Source organism: Pecten maximus, chromosome 1 (assembly GCF_902652985.1).
Source record: "Pecten maximus chromosome 1, xPecMax1.1, whole genome shotgun sequence".
In the NCBI taxonomy this organism is placed as follows: Eukaryota; Metazoa; Mollusca; class Bivalvia; order Pectinida; family Pectinidae; genus Pecten; species Pecten maximus.
The window spans coordinates 6,975,234-6,991,012 of record NC_047015.1 but is presented as its reverse complement, the minus strand read 5'-3'; the positions used below and the strand labels follow the sequence as shown (position 1 = coordinate 6,991,012).

Sequence of the window (15,779 nt, the reverse complement as noted above, 5' to 3'; positions counted from 1 at the left end):
GTTACTTATTGTAGATTATGTAAATAGTAATTGTAACTCTCTAGGACTGAATGGAATGGGTTACTATGGTAGATTATGTAAATAGTAATTAACACTCTCTAGGACTGAATGGAATGGGTTACTTATGATAGATTATGTAATTAGTAATTAACACTCTAGGACTGAATGGGATGGGTTACTTATGATAGATTATGTAAATAGTAATTGTAACTCTCTAGGACTGAATGGAATGGGTTACTATGGTAGATTATGTAAATAGTAATTAACACTCTCTATGACTGAATGGAATGGGTTACTATGGTAGATTATGTAAATAGTAATTGTAACTCTCTAGGACTGAATGGGATGGGTTACTTATGTTAGATTAAGTAAATAGTAATTGTAACTCTCTAGGACTGAATGGAATGGGTTACTATGGTAGATTATGTAAATAGTAATTGTAACTCTCTAGGACTGAATGGAATGGGTTACTATGGTAGATTATGTAAATAGTAATTAACACTCTCTATGACTGAATGGAATGGGTTACTATGGTAGATTATGTAAATAGTAATTGTAACTCTCTAGGACTGAATGGGATGGGTTACTTATGTTAGATTAAGTAAATAGTAATTGTAACTCTCTAGGACTGAATGGAATGGGTTACTATGGTAGATTATGTAAATAGTAATTGTAACTCTCTAGGACTGAATGGGATGGGTTGCGTATGGTAGATTATTTAAATAGTAGTTGAAAACAGGAAATAAAGATAAAATTGGAATATATTCTGTGTTTAAAGACCTTGAATGGCAGGTGGTGTGTAACACGGTGTCAACCGTCTCTCCGACCTGGCTCTCCTTGAAAGTCGATAGGTACCCGATTCACGGCGATTGTACTGTACCTTCGATCCATGTATACACATGTGTGTATTAGCGGAATTACTCAGCTGTAGAATGGTTATGTATATCTGTCAATTATGGTGACCATTTTGTACAGCGTTGTAAACATGGACGTCACCACTGGTTTGGTGTTTATTATGGTCTTCTTGCTGGTGCATAAACTATTCAGGGTACGACAGTTACATGTATCAATGCAGAAAAGTCTGCCTCCATGTCCGTCGTTCTGGCTGCCGGTCGTCGGCCATTTACCATTACTGGCTCAGAGAGACTTGCTGGAAACACTGAACATACAAAGACAGAAGCTAGGAGATATCTACCGCCTGGAGATTGGGAGTACCACCGTGGTTGTTATTAGTAGTTACCGACTCCTGTACAGTGCCTTCATCAACAACGCCGACATCTTCTCGGATCGTCCACACACGGTTTTCATGGAATTATGTAAAGATAATGGTAGGAAGTGTTACGTAACCAAACTTCATTTTGATACTTATAATGCATTCATACAAATAGTAGTATACCAGTGGTAACAAGTCCACAAGGTCAAAGTGAGTGTTTACATATGTATTCACTGAAGCATACTTGGTCTAAACAAATATTTATTTCAGAGTGTGTTCAATGACGTTGCTAACAAAAACACTCCGAGGGACGCTGACTGTTAATAACAGCATGTCTAGTGATGGGGAGGGGCTGTGACTGTCTGTTATATCGTGTCTAGTGGTGGGGAGGGGCGGTGACTGTTATATCATGTCTAGTGGTGGGGAGGGGCGGTGACTGTCTGTTATATCGTGTCTAGTGGTGGGGAGGGACGTTGACTGTCTGTTATATAATGTCTAGTGGTGGGGAGGGGCGGTTACTGTCTGTTATATCGTGTCTAGTGGTGGGGAGGGACGTTCACTGTCTGTTATATCATGTCTAGTGGTGGGGAGGGGCGGCGACTGTCTGTTATATCATGTCTAGTGGTGGGGAGGGGCGGCGACTGTCTGTTATATCATGTCTAGTGGTGGGGAGGGGCGGTGACTGTTATATCATGTCTAGTGGTGGGGAGGGGCGGTGACTGTCTGTTATATCGTGTCTAGTGGTGGGGAGGGGCGTCGACTGTCTGTTATATCATGTCTAGTGGTGGGGAGGGGCGGTGACTGTCTGTTATATAATGTCTAGTGGTGGGGAGGGGCGGTGACTGTCTGTTATATAATGTCTAGTGGTGGGGAGGGGCGGTGACTGTCTGTTATATAATGTCTAGTGGTGGGGAGGGGCGGTGACTGTCTGTTATATAATGTCTAGTGGTGGGGAGGGGCGGTGACTGTCTGTTATATAATGTCTAGTGGTGGGGAGGGGCGGTGACTGTCTGTTATATCGTGTCTAGTGGTGGGGAGGGGCGTCGACTGTCTGTTATGTCATGTTTAGTGGTGGGGAGGGGCGTCGACTGTCTGTTATATCATGTCTATTGGTGGGGAGGGGCGTCGACTGTCTATTATATCGTGTCTAGTGGTGGGGAGGGGCGTCGACTGTCTATTATATCGTGTCTAGTGGTGGGGAGGGGCGTTGACTGTCTGTTATATAATGTCTAGTGGTGGGGTGGGGCGGTGACTGTCTGTTATATCGTGTCTAGTGGTGGGGAGGGGCGTTGACTGTCTGTTATATAATGTCTAGTGGTGGGGTGGGGCGGTGACTGTCTGTTATATCGTGTCTAGTGGTGGGGAGGGGCGTCGACTGTCTGTTATGTCATGTTTAGTGGTGGGGAGGGGCGTCGACTGTCTGTTATATCATGTCTATTGGTGGGGAGGGGCGTCGACTGTCTATTATATCGTGTCTAGTGGTGGGGAGGGGCGTCGACTGTCTATTATATCGTGTCTAGTGGTGGGGAGGGGCGTTGACTGTCTGTTATATAATGTCTAGTGGTGGGGAGGGGCGTTGACTGTCTGTTATATAATGTCTAGTGGTGGGTAGGGACGGTGACTGTCTGTTATATCGTGTCTAGTGGTGGGGAGGGACGTTGACTGTATCTAGGACAATGTGGTAAAACCACAGTATAATGTCTGTTTTGTATGGTATTACGTGGTAGATATACCTAGGACAGTGTGGTAGAGTGTCTGTTTTGTATGGTATTACGTGGTAGATATACCTAGGACAGTGTGGTAGAGTGTCTGTTTTGTATGGTATTACGTGGTAGATATACCTAGGACAGTGTGGTATAATGTCTGTTTTGTATGGTATTACGTGGTAGATATACCTAGGACAGTGTGGTATAATGTCTGTTTTGTATGGTATTACGTGGTAGATATACCCAGGACAGTGTGGTAGAGTGTCTGTTTTGTATGGTATTACGTGGTAGATATACCTAGGACAGTTTGGTATAATGTCTGTTTTGTATGGTATTACGTGGTAGATATACCCAGGACAGTGTGGTAGAGTGTCTGTTTTGTATGGTATTACGTGGTAGATATACCTAGGACAGTGTGGTATAATGTCTGTTTTGTATGGTATTACGTGGTAGATATACCTAGGACAGTGTGGTAGAGTGTCTGTTTTGTATGGTATTACGTGGTAGATATACCTAGGACAGTGTGGTAGAGTGTCTGTTTTGTATGGTATTACGTGGTAGATATACCTAGGACAGTGTGGTATAGTGTCTGTTTTGTATGGTATTACGTGGTAGATATACCTAGGACAGTGTGGTAGAGTGTCTGTTTTGTATGGTATTACGTGGTAGATATACCTAGGACAGTGTGGTAGAGTGTCTGTTTTGTATGGTATTACGTGGTAGATATACCTAGGACAGTGTGGTATAATGTCTGTTTTGTATGGTATTACGTGGTAGATATATCTAGGACAGTGTGGTATAATGTCTGTTTTGTATGGTATTACGTGGTAGATATACCTAGGACAGTGTGGTAGAGTGTCTGTTTTGTATGGTATTACGTGGTAGATATACCTAGGACAGTGTGGTATAAGTGTCTGTTTTGTATGGTATTACGTGGTAGATATACCTAGGACAGTGTGGTATAATGTTTGTTTTGTATGGTATTACGTAGTAGATATATCCTAGGACAGTGTGGTATAATGTCTGTTTTGTATGGTATTACGTGGTAGATATACCTAGGACAGTGTGGTAGAGTGTCTGTTTTGTATGGTATTACGTGGTAGATATACCTAGGACAGTGTGGTATAATGTCTGTTTTGTATGGTATTACGTGGTAGATATACCTAGGACAGTGTGGTATAATGTCTGTTTTGTATGGTATTACGTGGTAGATATACCTAGGACAGTGTGGTAGAGTGTCTGTTTTGTATGGTATTACGTGGTAGATATACCTAGGACAGTGTGGTAGAGTGTCTGTTTTGTATGGTATTACGTGGTAGATATACCTAGGACAGTGTGGTATAATGTCTGTTTTGTATGGTATTACGTGGTAGATATACCTAGGACAGTGTGGTATAATGTCTGTTTTGTATGGTATTACGTGGTAGATATACCCAGGACAGTGTGGTAGAGTGTCTGTTTTGTATGGTATTACGTGGTAGATATACCTAGGACAGTGTGGTATAATGTCTGTTTTGTATGGTATTACGTGGTAGATATACCTAGGACAGTGTGGTATAATGTCTGTTTTGTATGGTATTACGTGGTAGATATACCTAGGACAGTGTGGTATAATGTCTGTTTTGTATGGTATTACGTGGTAGATATACCTAGGACAGTGTGGTATAATGTCTGTTTTGTATGGTATTACGTAGTAGATATACCTAGGACAGTGTGGTAGAGTGTCTGTTCTGTATGGTATTACGTGGTAGATATACCCAGGACAGTGTGGTAGAGGGTCTGTTGTGTATGGTATTACGTGGTAGATATACCTAGGACAGTTTGGTATAATGTCTGTTTTGTATGGTATTACGTGGTAGATATACCTAGGACAGTGTGGTAGAGTGTCTGTTTTGTATGGTATTACGTGGTAGATATACCCAGGACAGTGTGGTAGAGTGTCTGTTTTGTATGGTATTACGTGGTAGATATACCTAGGACAGTGTGGTATAATGTCTGTTTTGTATGGTATTACGTAGTAGATATACCTAGGACAGTTTGGTATAATGTCTGTTTTGTATGGTATTACGTGGTAGATATACCCAGGACAGTGTGGTAGAGTGTCTGTTTTGTATGGTATTACGTGGTAGAATATACCTAGGACAGTGTGGTATAATGTCTGTTTTGTATGGTATTACGTGGTAGATATACCTAGGACAGTGTGGTAGAGTGTCTGTTTGTATGGTATTACGTGGTAGATATACCCAGGACAGTGTGGTAGAGTGTCTGTTTTGTATGGTATTACGTGGTAGATATACCTAGGACAGTGTGGTATAATGTCTGTTTTGTATGGTATTACGTGGTAGATATACCTAGGACAGTGTGGTATAATGTCTGTTTTGTATGGTATTACGTGGTAGATATACCTAGGACAGTGTGGTATAATGTCTGTTTTGTATGGTATTACGTGGTAGATATACCTAGGACAGTGTGGTATAATGTCTGTTTTGTATGGTATTACGTGGTAGATATACCTAGGACAGTGTGGTAGAGTGTCTGTTTTGTATGGTATTACGTGGTAGATATACCTAGGACAGTGTGGTAGAGTGTCTGTTTTGTATGGTATTACGTGGTAGATATACCTAGGACAGTGTGGTAGAGTGTCTGTTTTGTATGGTATTACGTGGTAGATATACCTAGGACAGTGTGGTAGAGTGTCTGTTTTGTATGGTATTACGTGGTAGATATACCTAGGACAGTGTGGTATAGTGTCTGTTTTGTATGGTATTACGTGGTAGATATACCTAGGACAGTGTGGTATAATGTCTGTTTTGTATGGTATTACGTGGTAGATATACCTAGGACAGTGTGGTAGAGTGTCTGTTCTGTATGGTATTACGTGGTAGATATACCTAGGACAGTGTGGTAGAGTGTCTGTTTTGTATGGTATTACGTGGTAGATATACCTAGGACAGTGTGGTATAATGTCTGTTTTGTATGGTATTACGTGGTAGATATACCTAGGACAGTGTGGTATAATGTCTGTTTTGTATGGTATTACGTGGTAGATATACCTAGGACAGTGTGGTATAATGTCTGTTTTGTATGGTATTACGTGGTAGATATACCTAGGACAGTGTGGTATAATGTCTGTTTTGTATGGTATTACGTGGTAGATATACCTAGGACAGTGTGGTAGAGTGTCTGTTTTGTATGGTATTACGTGGTAGATATACCCAGGACAGTGTGGTAGAGTGTCTGTTTTGTATGGTATTACGTGGTAGATATACCTAGGACAGTGTGGTAGAGTGTCTGTTTTGTATGGTATTACGTGGTAGATATACCTAGGACAGTGTGGTAGAGTGTCTGTTTTGTATGGTATTACGTGGTAGATATACCTAGGACAGTGTGGTATAATGTCTGTTTTGTATGGTATTACGTAGTAGATATACCTAGGACAGTGTGGTAGAGTGTCTGTTCTGTATGGTATTACGTGGTAGATATACCCAGGACAGTGTGGTATAATGTCTGTTTTGTATGGTATTACGTGGTAGATATATCTAGGACAGTGTGGTATAATGTCTGTTTTGTATGGTATTACGTGGTAGATATACCTAGGACAGTGTGGTATAATGTCTGTTTTGTATGGTATTACGTGGTAGATATACCTAGGACAGTGTGGTATAATGTCTGTTTTGTATGGTATTACGTGGTAGATATTCCTAGGACAGTGTGGTAGAGTGTCTGTTCTGTATGGTATTACGTGGTAGATATACCCAGGACAGTGTGGTAGAGTGTCTGTTTTGTATGGTATTACGTGGTAGATATACCTAGGACAGTGTGGTATAATGTCTGTTTTGTATGGTATTACGTGGTAGATATACCTAGGACAGTGTGGTATAATGTCTGTTTTGTATGGTATTACGTGGTAGATATACCTAGGACAGTGTGGTATAATGTCTGTTTTGTATGGTATTACGTGGTAGATATACCTAGGACAGTGTGGTAGAGTGTCTGTTTTGTATGGTATTACGTGGTAGATATACCTAGGACAGTGTGGTATAATGTCTGTTTTGTATGGTATTACGTGGTAGATATACCTAGGACAGTGTGGTATAATGTCTGTTTTGTATGGTATTACGTGGTAGATATACCTAGGACAGTGTGGTAGAGTGTCTGTTTTGTATGGTATTACGTGGTAGATATACCTAGGACAGTGTGGTAGAGTGTCTGTTTTGTATGGTATTACGTGGTAGATATACCTAGGACAGTGTGGTAGAGTGTCTGTTTTGTATGGTATTACGTGGTAGATATACCTAGGACAGTGTGGTAGAGTGTCTGTTTTGTATGGTATTACGTGGTAGATATACCTAGGACAGTGTGGTATAATGTCTGTTTTGTATGGTATTACGTGGTAGATATACCTAGGACAGTGTGGTAGAGTGTCTGTTTTGTATGGTATTACGTGGTAGATATACCTAGGACAGTGTGGTATAATGTCTGTTTTGTATGGTATTACGTGGTAGATATACCCAGGACAGTGTGGTAGAGTGTCTGTTTTGTATGGTATTACGTGGTAGATATACCTAGGACAGTGTGGTATAATGTCTGTTTTGTATGGTATTACGTGGTAGATATACCTAGGACAGTGTGGTAGAGTGTCTGTTTTGTATGGTATTACGTGGTAGATATACCTAGGACAGTGTGGTAGAGTGTCTGTTTTGTATGGTATTACGTGGTAGATATACCTAGGACAGTGTGGTATAATGTCTGTTTTGTATGGTATTACGTGGTAGATATACCTAGGACAGTGTGGTAGAGTGTCTGTTCTGTATGGTATTACGTGGTAGATATACCTAGGACAGTGTGGTATAATGTCTGTTTTGTATGGTATTACGTGGTAGATATACCTAGGACAGTGTGGTATAATGTCTGTTTTGTATGGTATTACGTGGTAGATATACCTAAGACAGTGTGATAGAGTGTCTGTTTTGTATGGTATTACGTGGTAGATATACCTAGGACAGTGTGGTAGAGTGTCTGTTTTGTATGGTATTACGTGGTAGATATATCTAGGACAGTGTGGTATAATGTCTGTTTTGTATGGTATTACGTGGTAGATATACCTAGGACAGTGTGGTATAATGTCTGTTTTGTATGGTATTACGTGGTAGATATACCTAGGACAGTGTGGTATAATGTCTGTTTTGTATGGTATTACGTGGTAGATATACCTAGGACAGTGTGGTAGAGTGTCTGTTTTGTATGGTATTACGTGGTAGATATACCCAGGACAGTGTGGTAGAGTGTCTGTTTTGTATGGTATTACGTGGTAGATATACCTAGGACAGTGTGGTAGAGTGTCTGTTTTGTATGGTATTACGTGGTAGATATACCTAGGACAGTGTGGTATAATGTCTGTTTTGTATGGTATTACGTGGTAGATATACCTAGGACAGTGTGGTAGAGTGTCTGTTTTGTATGGTATTACGTGGTAGATATACCTAGGACAGTGTGGTATAATGTCTGTTTTGTATGGTATTACGTGGTAGATATACCTAGGACAGTGTGGTAGAGTGTCTGTTTTACATTGTATTCCACATGTGTCTACATCAGGTTAGATTTTATAGAAAAATAGATACAGATGCCCGTGGGTATTCTTTGTAGATTTTACGTAAACCGCAGAATAATGTTAGTTGAGGGCGGAGATTGCATTATGTATAATCCATTCACCTCTTTCAAATGTCGTACACAAATGAAATCTATTTTTTGTCCATGCATTATCGACGATGTTGAAAAACGTTATTGATAGCATCTCCCAATGTATTACAATGTTGGGAAGCTATACACACCATTAAAACAGTATCATTGCTAGAAAGTTTACCCACCCAGAAAGGCTATATTCAGTAAATAGATGTTCTTTATCCTCTCAACAACGGGGGTAAGTATGGGGACCTGTAGAACAGTAGAACTGAAACAGATTGGACCTCAACGATACAAGAACAGGAGAATAATACATTCTGGGCATAATACAAAGCATTAAGGTACAAACCCAGGTTTAAACCTTGACCTAACAGACATTGGTGAAAGTTTCTTTTACATTTGTCAAAATTTATGTTATCGTTCTGTGTAAACTGTAAATAGATTAAAGGATGTCACAAAGGTAGTTATATCATAGTACACGTTTTATCTTCATACCCTCTCCGATATCCGGCTCTGTTGGTAGTCTTGTAATTATAAAATAAAGCAGACATGACTAATGTCATGTATACATTGATAATCTAACTATTTTGTCAATATTTCAGGTATAATTCTTCTCAATGGCCCAAAATGGAAGAAACAAAGACAAATGGTGCTGAAAAACTTCAGATATTTTTGTTCAAGAACAACAATATTGGAGACGATTATTCATAAGCAAATACATCGTTTCCTTGACAACATTGCTGCTCTTGGTGGTGGGACTGTGGACCCTACACAACTTCTAACTGACGCCATTTCCAGCGTAGTTGGAGAGGTTATGATTGGCAAGGTACTGGATACAGGCTCTAACGAATTCAAAAACTATGTCTCCGACCACAATGATGTGGTCCATTCAACTGCGAAAGCAGTCATTCTAGACTTCCTGCCCTTCCTTCGATACTTCCCGCTGGATTTGTTTCGTCATACCAGAGTAGAGGATCTCCACCTCAAAACTACATTATTTGTACAGAAAATGATTGACGCGAAAAGACAATTGGGTTTGGAGAAGGGGGAAGCACCTGATCTGATGGAAGCGTACCTCAAATGTCACGGCGGCGTTGAAGCGGACGGTAGGTAACGAAATGAAGCATCATTATATTATTCATATACATAGTTATTGTCTCATGCGTATTAACATGCACAACTAGTATTGCTTCCTGTCGTTACAGAAGAACAAGTGATCCAGACGATTTCTGACATGTTTGCCGCGGGACTGGAGACCACAGTAAGTACGCTGCGTTGGGCGCTGGTATACCTCACTCAGTACCCGGATGTCCAGGCACGTCTACAACAAGAGGTAGACCACGCTCTCCCACCAGGGACCCTCCCTTCCATGGCTGACAAAGGGGCAATGCCATATGTCGAGGCATTCGTTATGGAACTTCTTCGACATGCGAATGTTGCACCGGTCGGTCTTCTTCATTCTGTTACAAGTGATACAACCCTTGACGGATACTTTATACCGAAAGGGACAACCATAATACCAAACATTGACTCTGTACTGAAAGATCCAGACAATTTCGAAAATCCGCATGAATTTAAACCAGAACGCTTTATAAATGGAGAAGGGAAAGTTTTTAAACCGGAAACATTTATTCCATTTTTCTTCGGTAAGTGTTCATTGATAAATATTTTCATAATACTTCACAAATCTGTATATGAAATATTATTAACAATACATCGCAGTGACCATTTCAGTGTAGTGGCCCCATAAGATCAGCGTCACATGATCATTTCTTTTGTAATAACATTGTTTATATTGTCACTATATTTGTTTCCCATATTTCAAATGGAACTTCTTTTACATACTGACAGTAATTAAACTTTTACAGGGAAACGGTTATGTGTTGGTGAGCAGATTGCTCGGACGAACCTGATGTTGTTTCTTACGTCATTGGTACAAGGATACACGGTGACACGTGATGGCACAGACCCCGTCCGCGGAGCCTTAAATATCACCTACTGTCCAAGCAACTTCAAAGTCTGCTTCCACAAACGAGAACTCGCTGGCTAATGGAGCATATAAACACGTGTTCCATTCTTATATGGCAAAAAATGCTGATGTTATGGCGTAGTCATACATATTATTCAGGTGGACCAATGTCATTCATTTTACCACCGGTTTGAACGGCTAGAGAGTGGATGGAAACGATCACTGCTACGATTTTCACGCAGAACAGTGAACAGGTTATGACGATTTCATAATTATTTCTTTTGTAGTCACTTTTTGAAGTATTATTAATTAAAATTTTGTGTGCAAGCCATCACTAATGTGCAAATAAAATGGATAGGACTTGGTGATGTTGATAAAGGTCATTTCGATGACTTCATATATACGATAGATGGTATAATGAATGACCTGTAAATACAACCGAAGTTTATTTCTCTTTCTATTAATTTTCAAAGTCTTATTCAACCATCCGTTACCACTGCGGTTTCATGGATTAGTTGAACAAAGCAAGGAATGACTCATGAATGATTGACTTTGCAACCATTTTGGAATCTACGATGGATTTGTTAGCGCACAGTTAAATTGATACTTCCAAAGAGGTTCCTCCACAAGAACACTGCTAAAATTTCAGAGATGTGCCATTGTTTTGGAGTGATTACTTTTCTTTAACTAAACTCGTATTCTCTCTCTTGCTATACTCCTTGTTTCTTCATCTTCATTCATAATTATCAGTACTCCTAGTGCTGTAGAGTTCTTCAAGTTGGTTTCCTCATTTGTTTCCATATTTAAGTATGATCTTCTATCTAACCTCGACCACTATGAAAGATTTCCTTCTGGTACAGTTGTCTGTATCACAAGTCTTTACTGAATCATAATAGACACCTATCCAATCTGCTGGGTTTCACTACACATAATAATACCATGGAAACTAGCACCAACAAAAGATTCCCAAGTGATGAAGAGATGCATGGCACAATGCACTTCCTGTACGTCTTTATGTGAAGAAGATGACGACATACATCGACTTTACCTTTCAGTCTCACCATCTCTTACCAGACGATTTGTATTTAAGTTGCTTAAACATGTAATTGAATTGTCAGAACAAAAAGCCAAGGGCAAGGTCACTTTCCTGGCGCCGTGAAAAAGTTTGGATATCGTAGTTATGCACTCAAGCGGGTAAGTCAACAACTCGACGAAAGCAAAGTAACGATGAGCCGCTCTGTCCCGATGTAGACCACATTCATCATTTACACAAATTCAGCGCTTTTGCCCAACTGTAATGCTTTAGACCAAACTCTATAAGCCGTTATAGACTATTGGTGATTTAAATACAGGTACGGACGCCTTCACCATAGCATAAGCTCACCGGTCTTTTGGATCAGGTGGAGTCGTTACGAATTTCCGTTGGGTAAGGCCAAAGTTTGACTGGTGTGGTGGATATGATGTCATGCCAACAATATACGCTAGTGCGGACAATATACAAGAAATCTTGAGTGGGGTCTTGGCGCCCACCATTGAATAATCTTTATTGGCTCTATGTCACACTGATCTTCTTTCCGGTTTTTTTTTCTGATCAAAAATCTAAATTGAATTGGTGCAACTACGGGCCCAGGGGGACATATGAAGTTAGGGGAATATCCCTCCCGTACTTTTCAGAAATGACAATAATACTAATTGTTTATGGACGGACAGACAGGGGCCGGGGACGCAAGGAGATTTGAACAGCCAACCATATGTGGGCTAAAAACTCATTGTCTTTATTGTTCATTAACTTTATTTCACATGCTTAATACAAAAGGGTAGGTGAGTAAAGCAAAGGGTACATGGGTTCAAAAGTTATAAAGTTTTTAAATGTCATAAATAATCTCCACAGTTTGATCAATGACTGAACCTATCACAGATCGCTTTCCATACAATCATTTAGTCTTTGTCAATATCCAATATCACAGTTTCGTGGGTAATGCTATCTCCGGATACCCACAGCTGATTGTACACTATGCTAGGCTACACCTGGTGATAAGTGTAGCATAGCGTAGTGCAATCAACCGTGCGTATCTGACAATGATGTAATATGATAATATGAACATGTGAAGCATGACTTCAGCAAGGAAAGGAAGCCTACAGTACAATACTAAATGGTGAGGATATTATGTATCAATAATTTAATCACGATTGATCAATCGCTCAAGAGGAAAAAATGTATTACATAGATAAATGTACGAGACTGATTATCTGCAGGAAACATGGAAATAAAAACAAATGACTGATTCAGATGTCTGTATGAAATGTCTGTATGAAACGTACATGGAAATCAACTTGTTCAGATGTCTGTATTAACTATTTAAATGGAAATCAAATGACTGGTTCAGATATCTGTATAAAACATTTACATGTACACGGAAATCAAATGACTGGTTTAGATATCTATGAAACATTTACATGGAAATCAAATGACTGGTTCAGATATCTGTATCAAACATTCACATGGAAATCAAATGACTGGTTCAAATATCCGTGTGAACTATTTACATGGAAATCAGCTGGTTCAGATATCTGTGTGAATTATGCAAATGAAAATCAAATGACTGGTTCAAATATCTGTGAACTATTTACACGGAAATCAAATGACTGGTTCAGATATCTGTATAAAACATTTACATGGAAATCAAATGACTGGTTCAAATATCTGTGTGAACTATTTAAACGGAAATCAAATGACTGGTTCAGATATCTGTATAAAACATTTACATGGAAATCAAATGACTGGTTCAGATATCTGTATAAAACATTCACATGGAAATCAAATGACTGGTTCAAATATCTGTGTGAACTATTTACACGGAAATCAAATGACTGGTTCAGATATCTTAAAAGAAACCAGAACACTGAATGGCAGGGTGCCTGACCCAACATTCCCCTTTACCAAAGCCGTGAGGAGGAAGACTCGCCTGTCTGGAAAACATCAGACCAACAGAACTCTTCATACACTTCGTCTGATTTGCTGAACAATGACATCATCCACATATTGACTAAGTTTGAAGGAAATCTAGTTAAAAACAAGAGGCCAAGAGGTCCTGTACTGCTGACCTTGTTGATTTCACCACATATTGACTAAGTTTGAAGGAAATCTAGTTAAAAACAAGAGGTCAAGAGGTCCTGTATTGCTGACCTTGTTAATTTGACCACATATTGACTAAGTTTATATATGGTAATGGGGTAAGAATCTCAGCTGATTCAAAGATGCGACCCAGTAACACAGTCCAGTCTCAAGATGATTGTGGTTAAAGAAACTAAGTCCCTTGGGGGGGGGGGAAAGACCCCTGGGCTTACTTTTATTTCAGAATTGTGTTTATCTCTTGATGCCCAACAATGCTTTATATGGTTATGGGGCGGGGATCTCGACTGTTTTAAAGATATAACAAAGGAACTTAGTCTTTCAGGGTGGAAAAAAAAGACCCCAGGGCCTATTTTTTATCATTATTTTGTTTTTCTCTTGATGTCCAACAATGCTATATACTTTTATGGGGAAGGGATCTCAACTGTTTCAAAGATATCACAAAAGAACATATGGCATTAGCTCACCGTGATCCTGTGGACCAGTCGAGCTAAAAATAAAGACAAACCCACAAAACTGGCAGAAAAGGAGACCATAGAACTGGGTGATAAAACACCATATTAACAATTCCTTCCATTTCCACCTTAGTCTCTATGTCACAGCACTAAAACGAGTAAACAATTCAAACATGTCACAATAAAATGATTAATAATGTGTATGAATTTGTTCAGACTTGGTTTCGACCACAGATCACAGACTTATATTAGATATCAAACATGGCTTCAACCATGTGGAGTCAGTACATTTAATCTAAGTTCATAAAACTATGAAAGTACAGAAACCTGATTCACTGTAACATTAAAATCTTTTGTTCTTGACCAGCAATACAATAAACTCTGCTGCAGTAATCCATTTGTTTTTCTGTAATATCATTTTGTCCTTTAGATTATAGAGGGGCAGTGTTATCACTTGTGGAACCATAAGTTCTTGCTGTAGTTGTCGGCTGCTGTAAGGAACTGTATGAATGCTTTGGCTGAAATATTTGACTGATTGTGCTCTTGATCCCGGTTAAAATTGGATGAGACTGATCTCTGTTCAAGGATGGGTGGAAATCAAAATCAGCAGTCTCCACATAGGGTTTTCTCTTCCAACGCACGATGTATACAGATGTCACCAGGAGAATGGCCACACCAAGACAAGTGAAGAAAACTGGGATAGCATATCCATGGGAACTGTAAGAATCTAAAATAAAACATACAAAAATATTGTTAAATCAGATAAATATTAAAACAATGATTCCATGCAAAGAAAATTCCAAAATAATATCCATTATTCTCTGTGGCCCTAAGATGTCCAGTAACAATTAAATAATCAATGCTTAGTTAAAACTATAATTGACAATACACGGATGATTTCTTAGTTTGGATGCAAAACAGCAGGGAATACTAATATCGCATGATATTTATACACTGTCGGGTCCAAAGTTGCAATCAGCTGTCTCATACGTTATGTATTTTGCAATGTTAAATAACTACATTAATGCTAAAATATGTAACATAGATTGATGGGTCTTTTTTCTGTCACAGGCGCACTCCATAAACAAGGGCCCAATGGGCCCAAATCGCTCACCTGCAATGCAGTGATCTTTTCATATATGGATCCTGCAGTTATTTGAAAGCATGCTTCAAGATTTTAGCCTTTTTGACTCCTGTGACCTTGAATGAAGGTCAAGGTCATTCATTTCAACAAACTTGGTAGCCCTTTACCCCAGCATGCTACAGGCCAAATATTAGGTCTCTGGGACTGTTGGTTATTGAGAAGAAGTCGTTTAAAGATTTTAGCCTTTTTGACTCCTGTGACCTTGAATGAAGGTCAAGGTCATTCATTTGAACAAATTTGGTAGCCCTTTACCGCAGCATGTTACAAACCCAATATCAACTCCCTGGGACTCTTGGTTATTGAGAAGAAGTCGTTTAAAGATTTTAGCCTGTTTGGTCCCTGTGATATTGAATGAAGGTCAAGGTCATTCATTTGAACAAACTAGGTAGCCCTTCACCCCAGCATGCTACAGACCCAATATCAACTCCCTGGGACTGTTGGTTATTGAGAAGAAGTCGTTTAAAGATTTTAGCCTTT

General features: G+C 39.5%; 2 protein-coding genes across 3 annotated transcripts in view; one reads left to right on the top strand and one right to left on the bottom strand.

Annotated features, from left to right (window-relative positions):
- Positions 1-896: 896 nt before the first annotated feature.
- On the top strand, positions 897-13,896 carry LOC117323517 (cytochrome P450 2U1-like). Its single transcript, XM_033878784.1, has 5 exons — positions 897-1,328; positions 9,204-9,707; positions 9,807-10,247; positions 10,470-13,659; positions 13,742-13,896. The coding sequence occupies exons 1-4, from the start codon at positions 956-958 to the stop codon at positions 10,649-10,651; spliced, it is 1,500 nt and encodes a 499-aa protein (XP_033734675.1). The 5' UTR covers positions 897-955; the 3' UTR covers positions 10,652-13,659; positions 13,742-13,896.
- The window catches only part of LOC117323525, an 18,422-nt gene continuing 14,987 nt past the window's right edge, over positions 12,345-15,779 (bottom strand). Inside the window, exons 6-7 of one of the 2 annotated variants that reach the window (XR_004531758.1) lie at positions 13,758-14,885; positions 12,345-13,675 (exon numbers count right to left, since the gene is read on the bottom strand). Coding sequence is in view for 1 of the 2 variants with exons in the window: in XM_033878797.1 (XP_033734688.1) it covers positions 14,590-14,885 (296 nt within the window). In the remaining variant the exon portion in view is untranslated. Of the gene's footprint in view, positions 14,886-15,779 lie in introns of both variants that reach the window. The other variant, XM_033878797.1, reaches the window with a different exon arrangement.

Coding starts and splice junctions, on each gene's coding strand:
- LOC117323517 (XM_033878784.1), top strand. CDS start 956: ATGGTGACCATTTTGTACAGCGTTGTAAACATGGACGTCACCACTGGT. Junction 1,329..9,203: donor GGAATTATGTAAAGATAATG/GTAGGAAGTGTT, acceptor TCAATATTTCAG/GTATAATTCTTCTCAATGGC. Junction 10,248..10,469: donor ATTTATTCCATTTTTCTTCG/GTAAGTGTTCAT, acceptor AAACTTTTACAG/GGAAACGGTTATGTGTTGGT.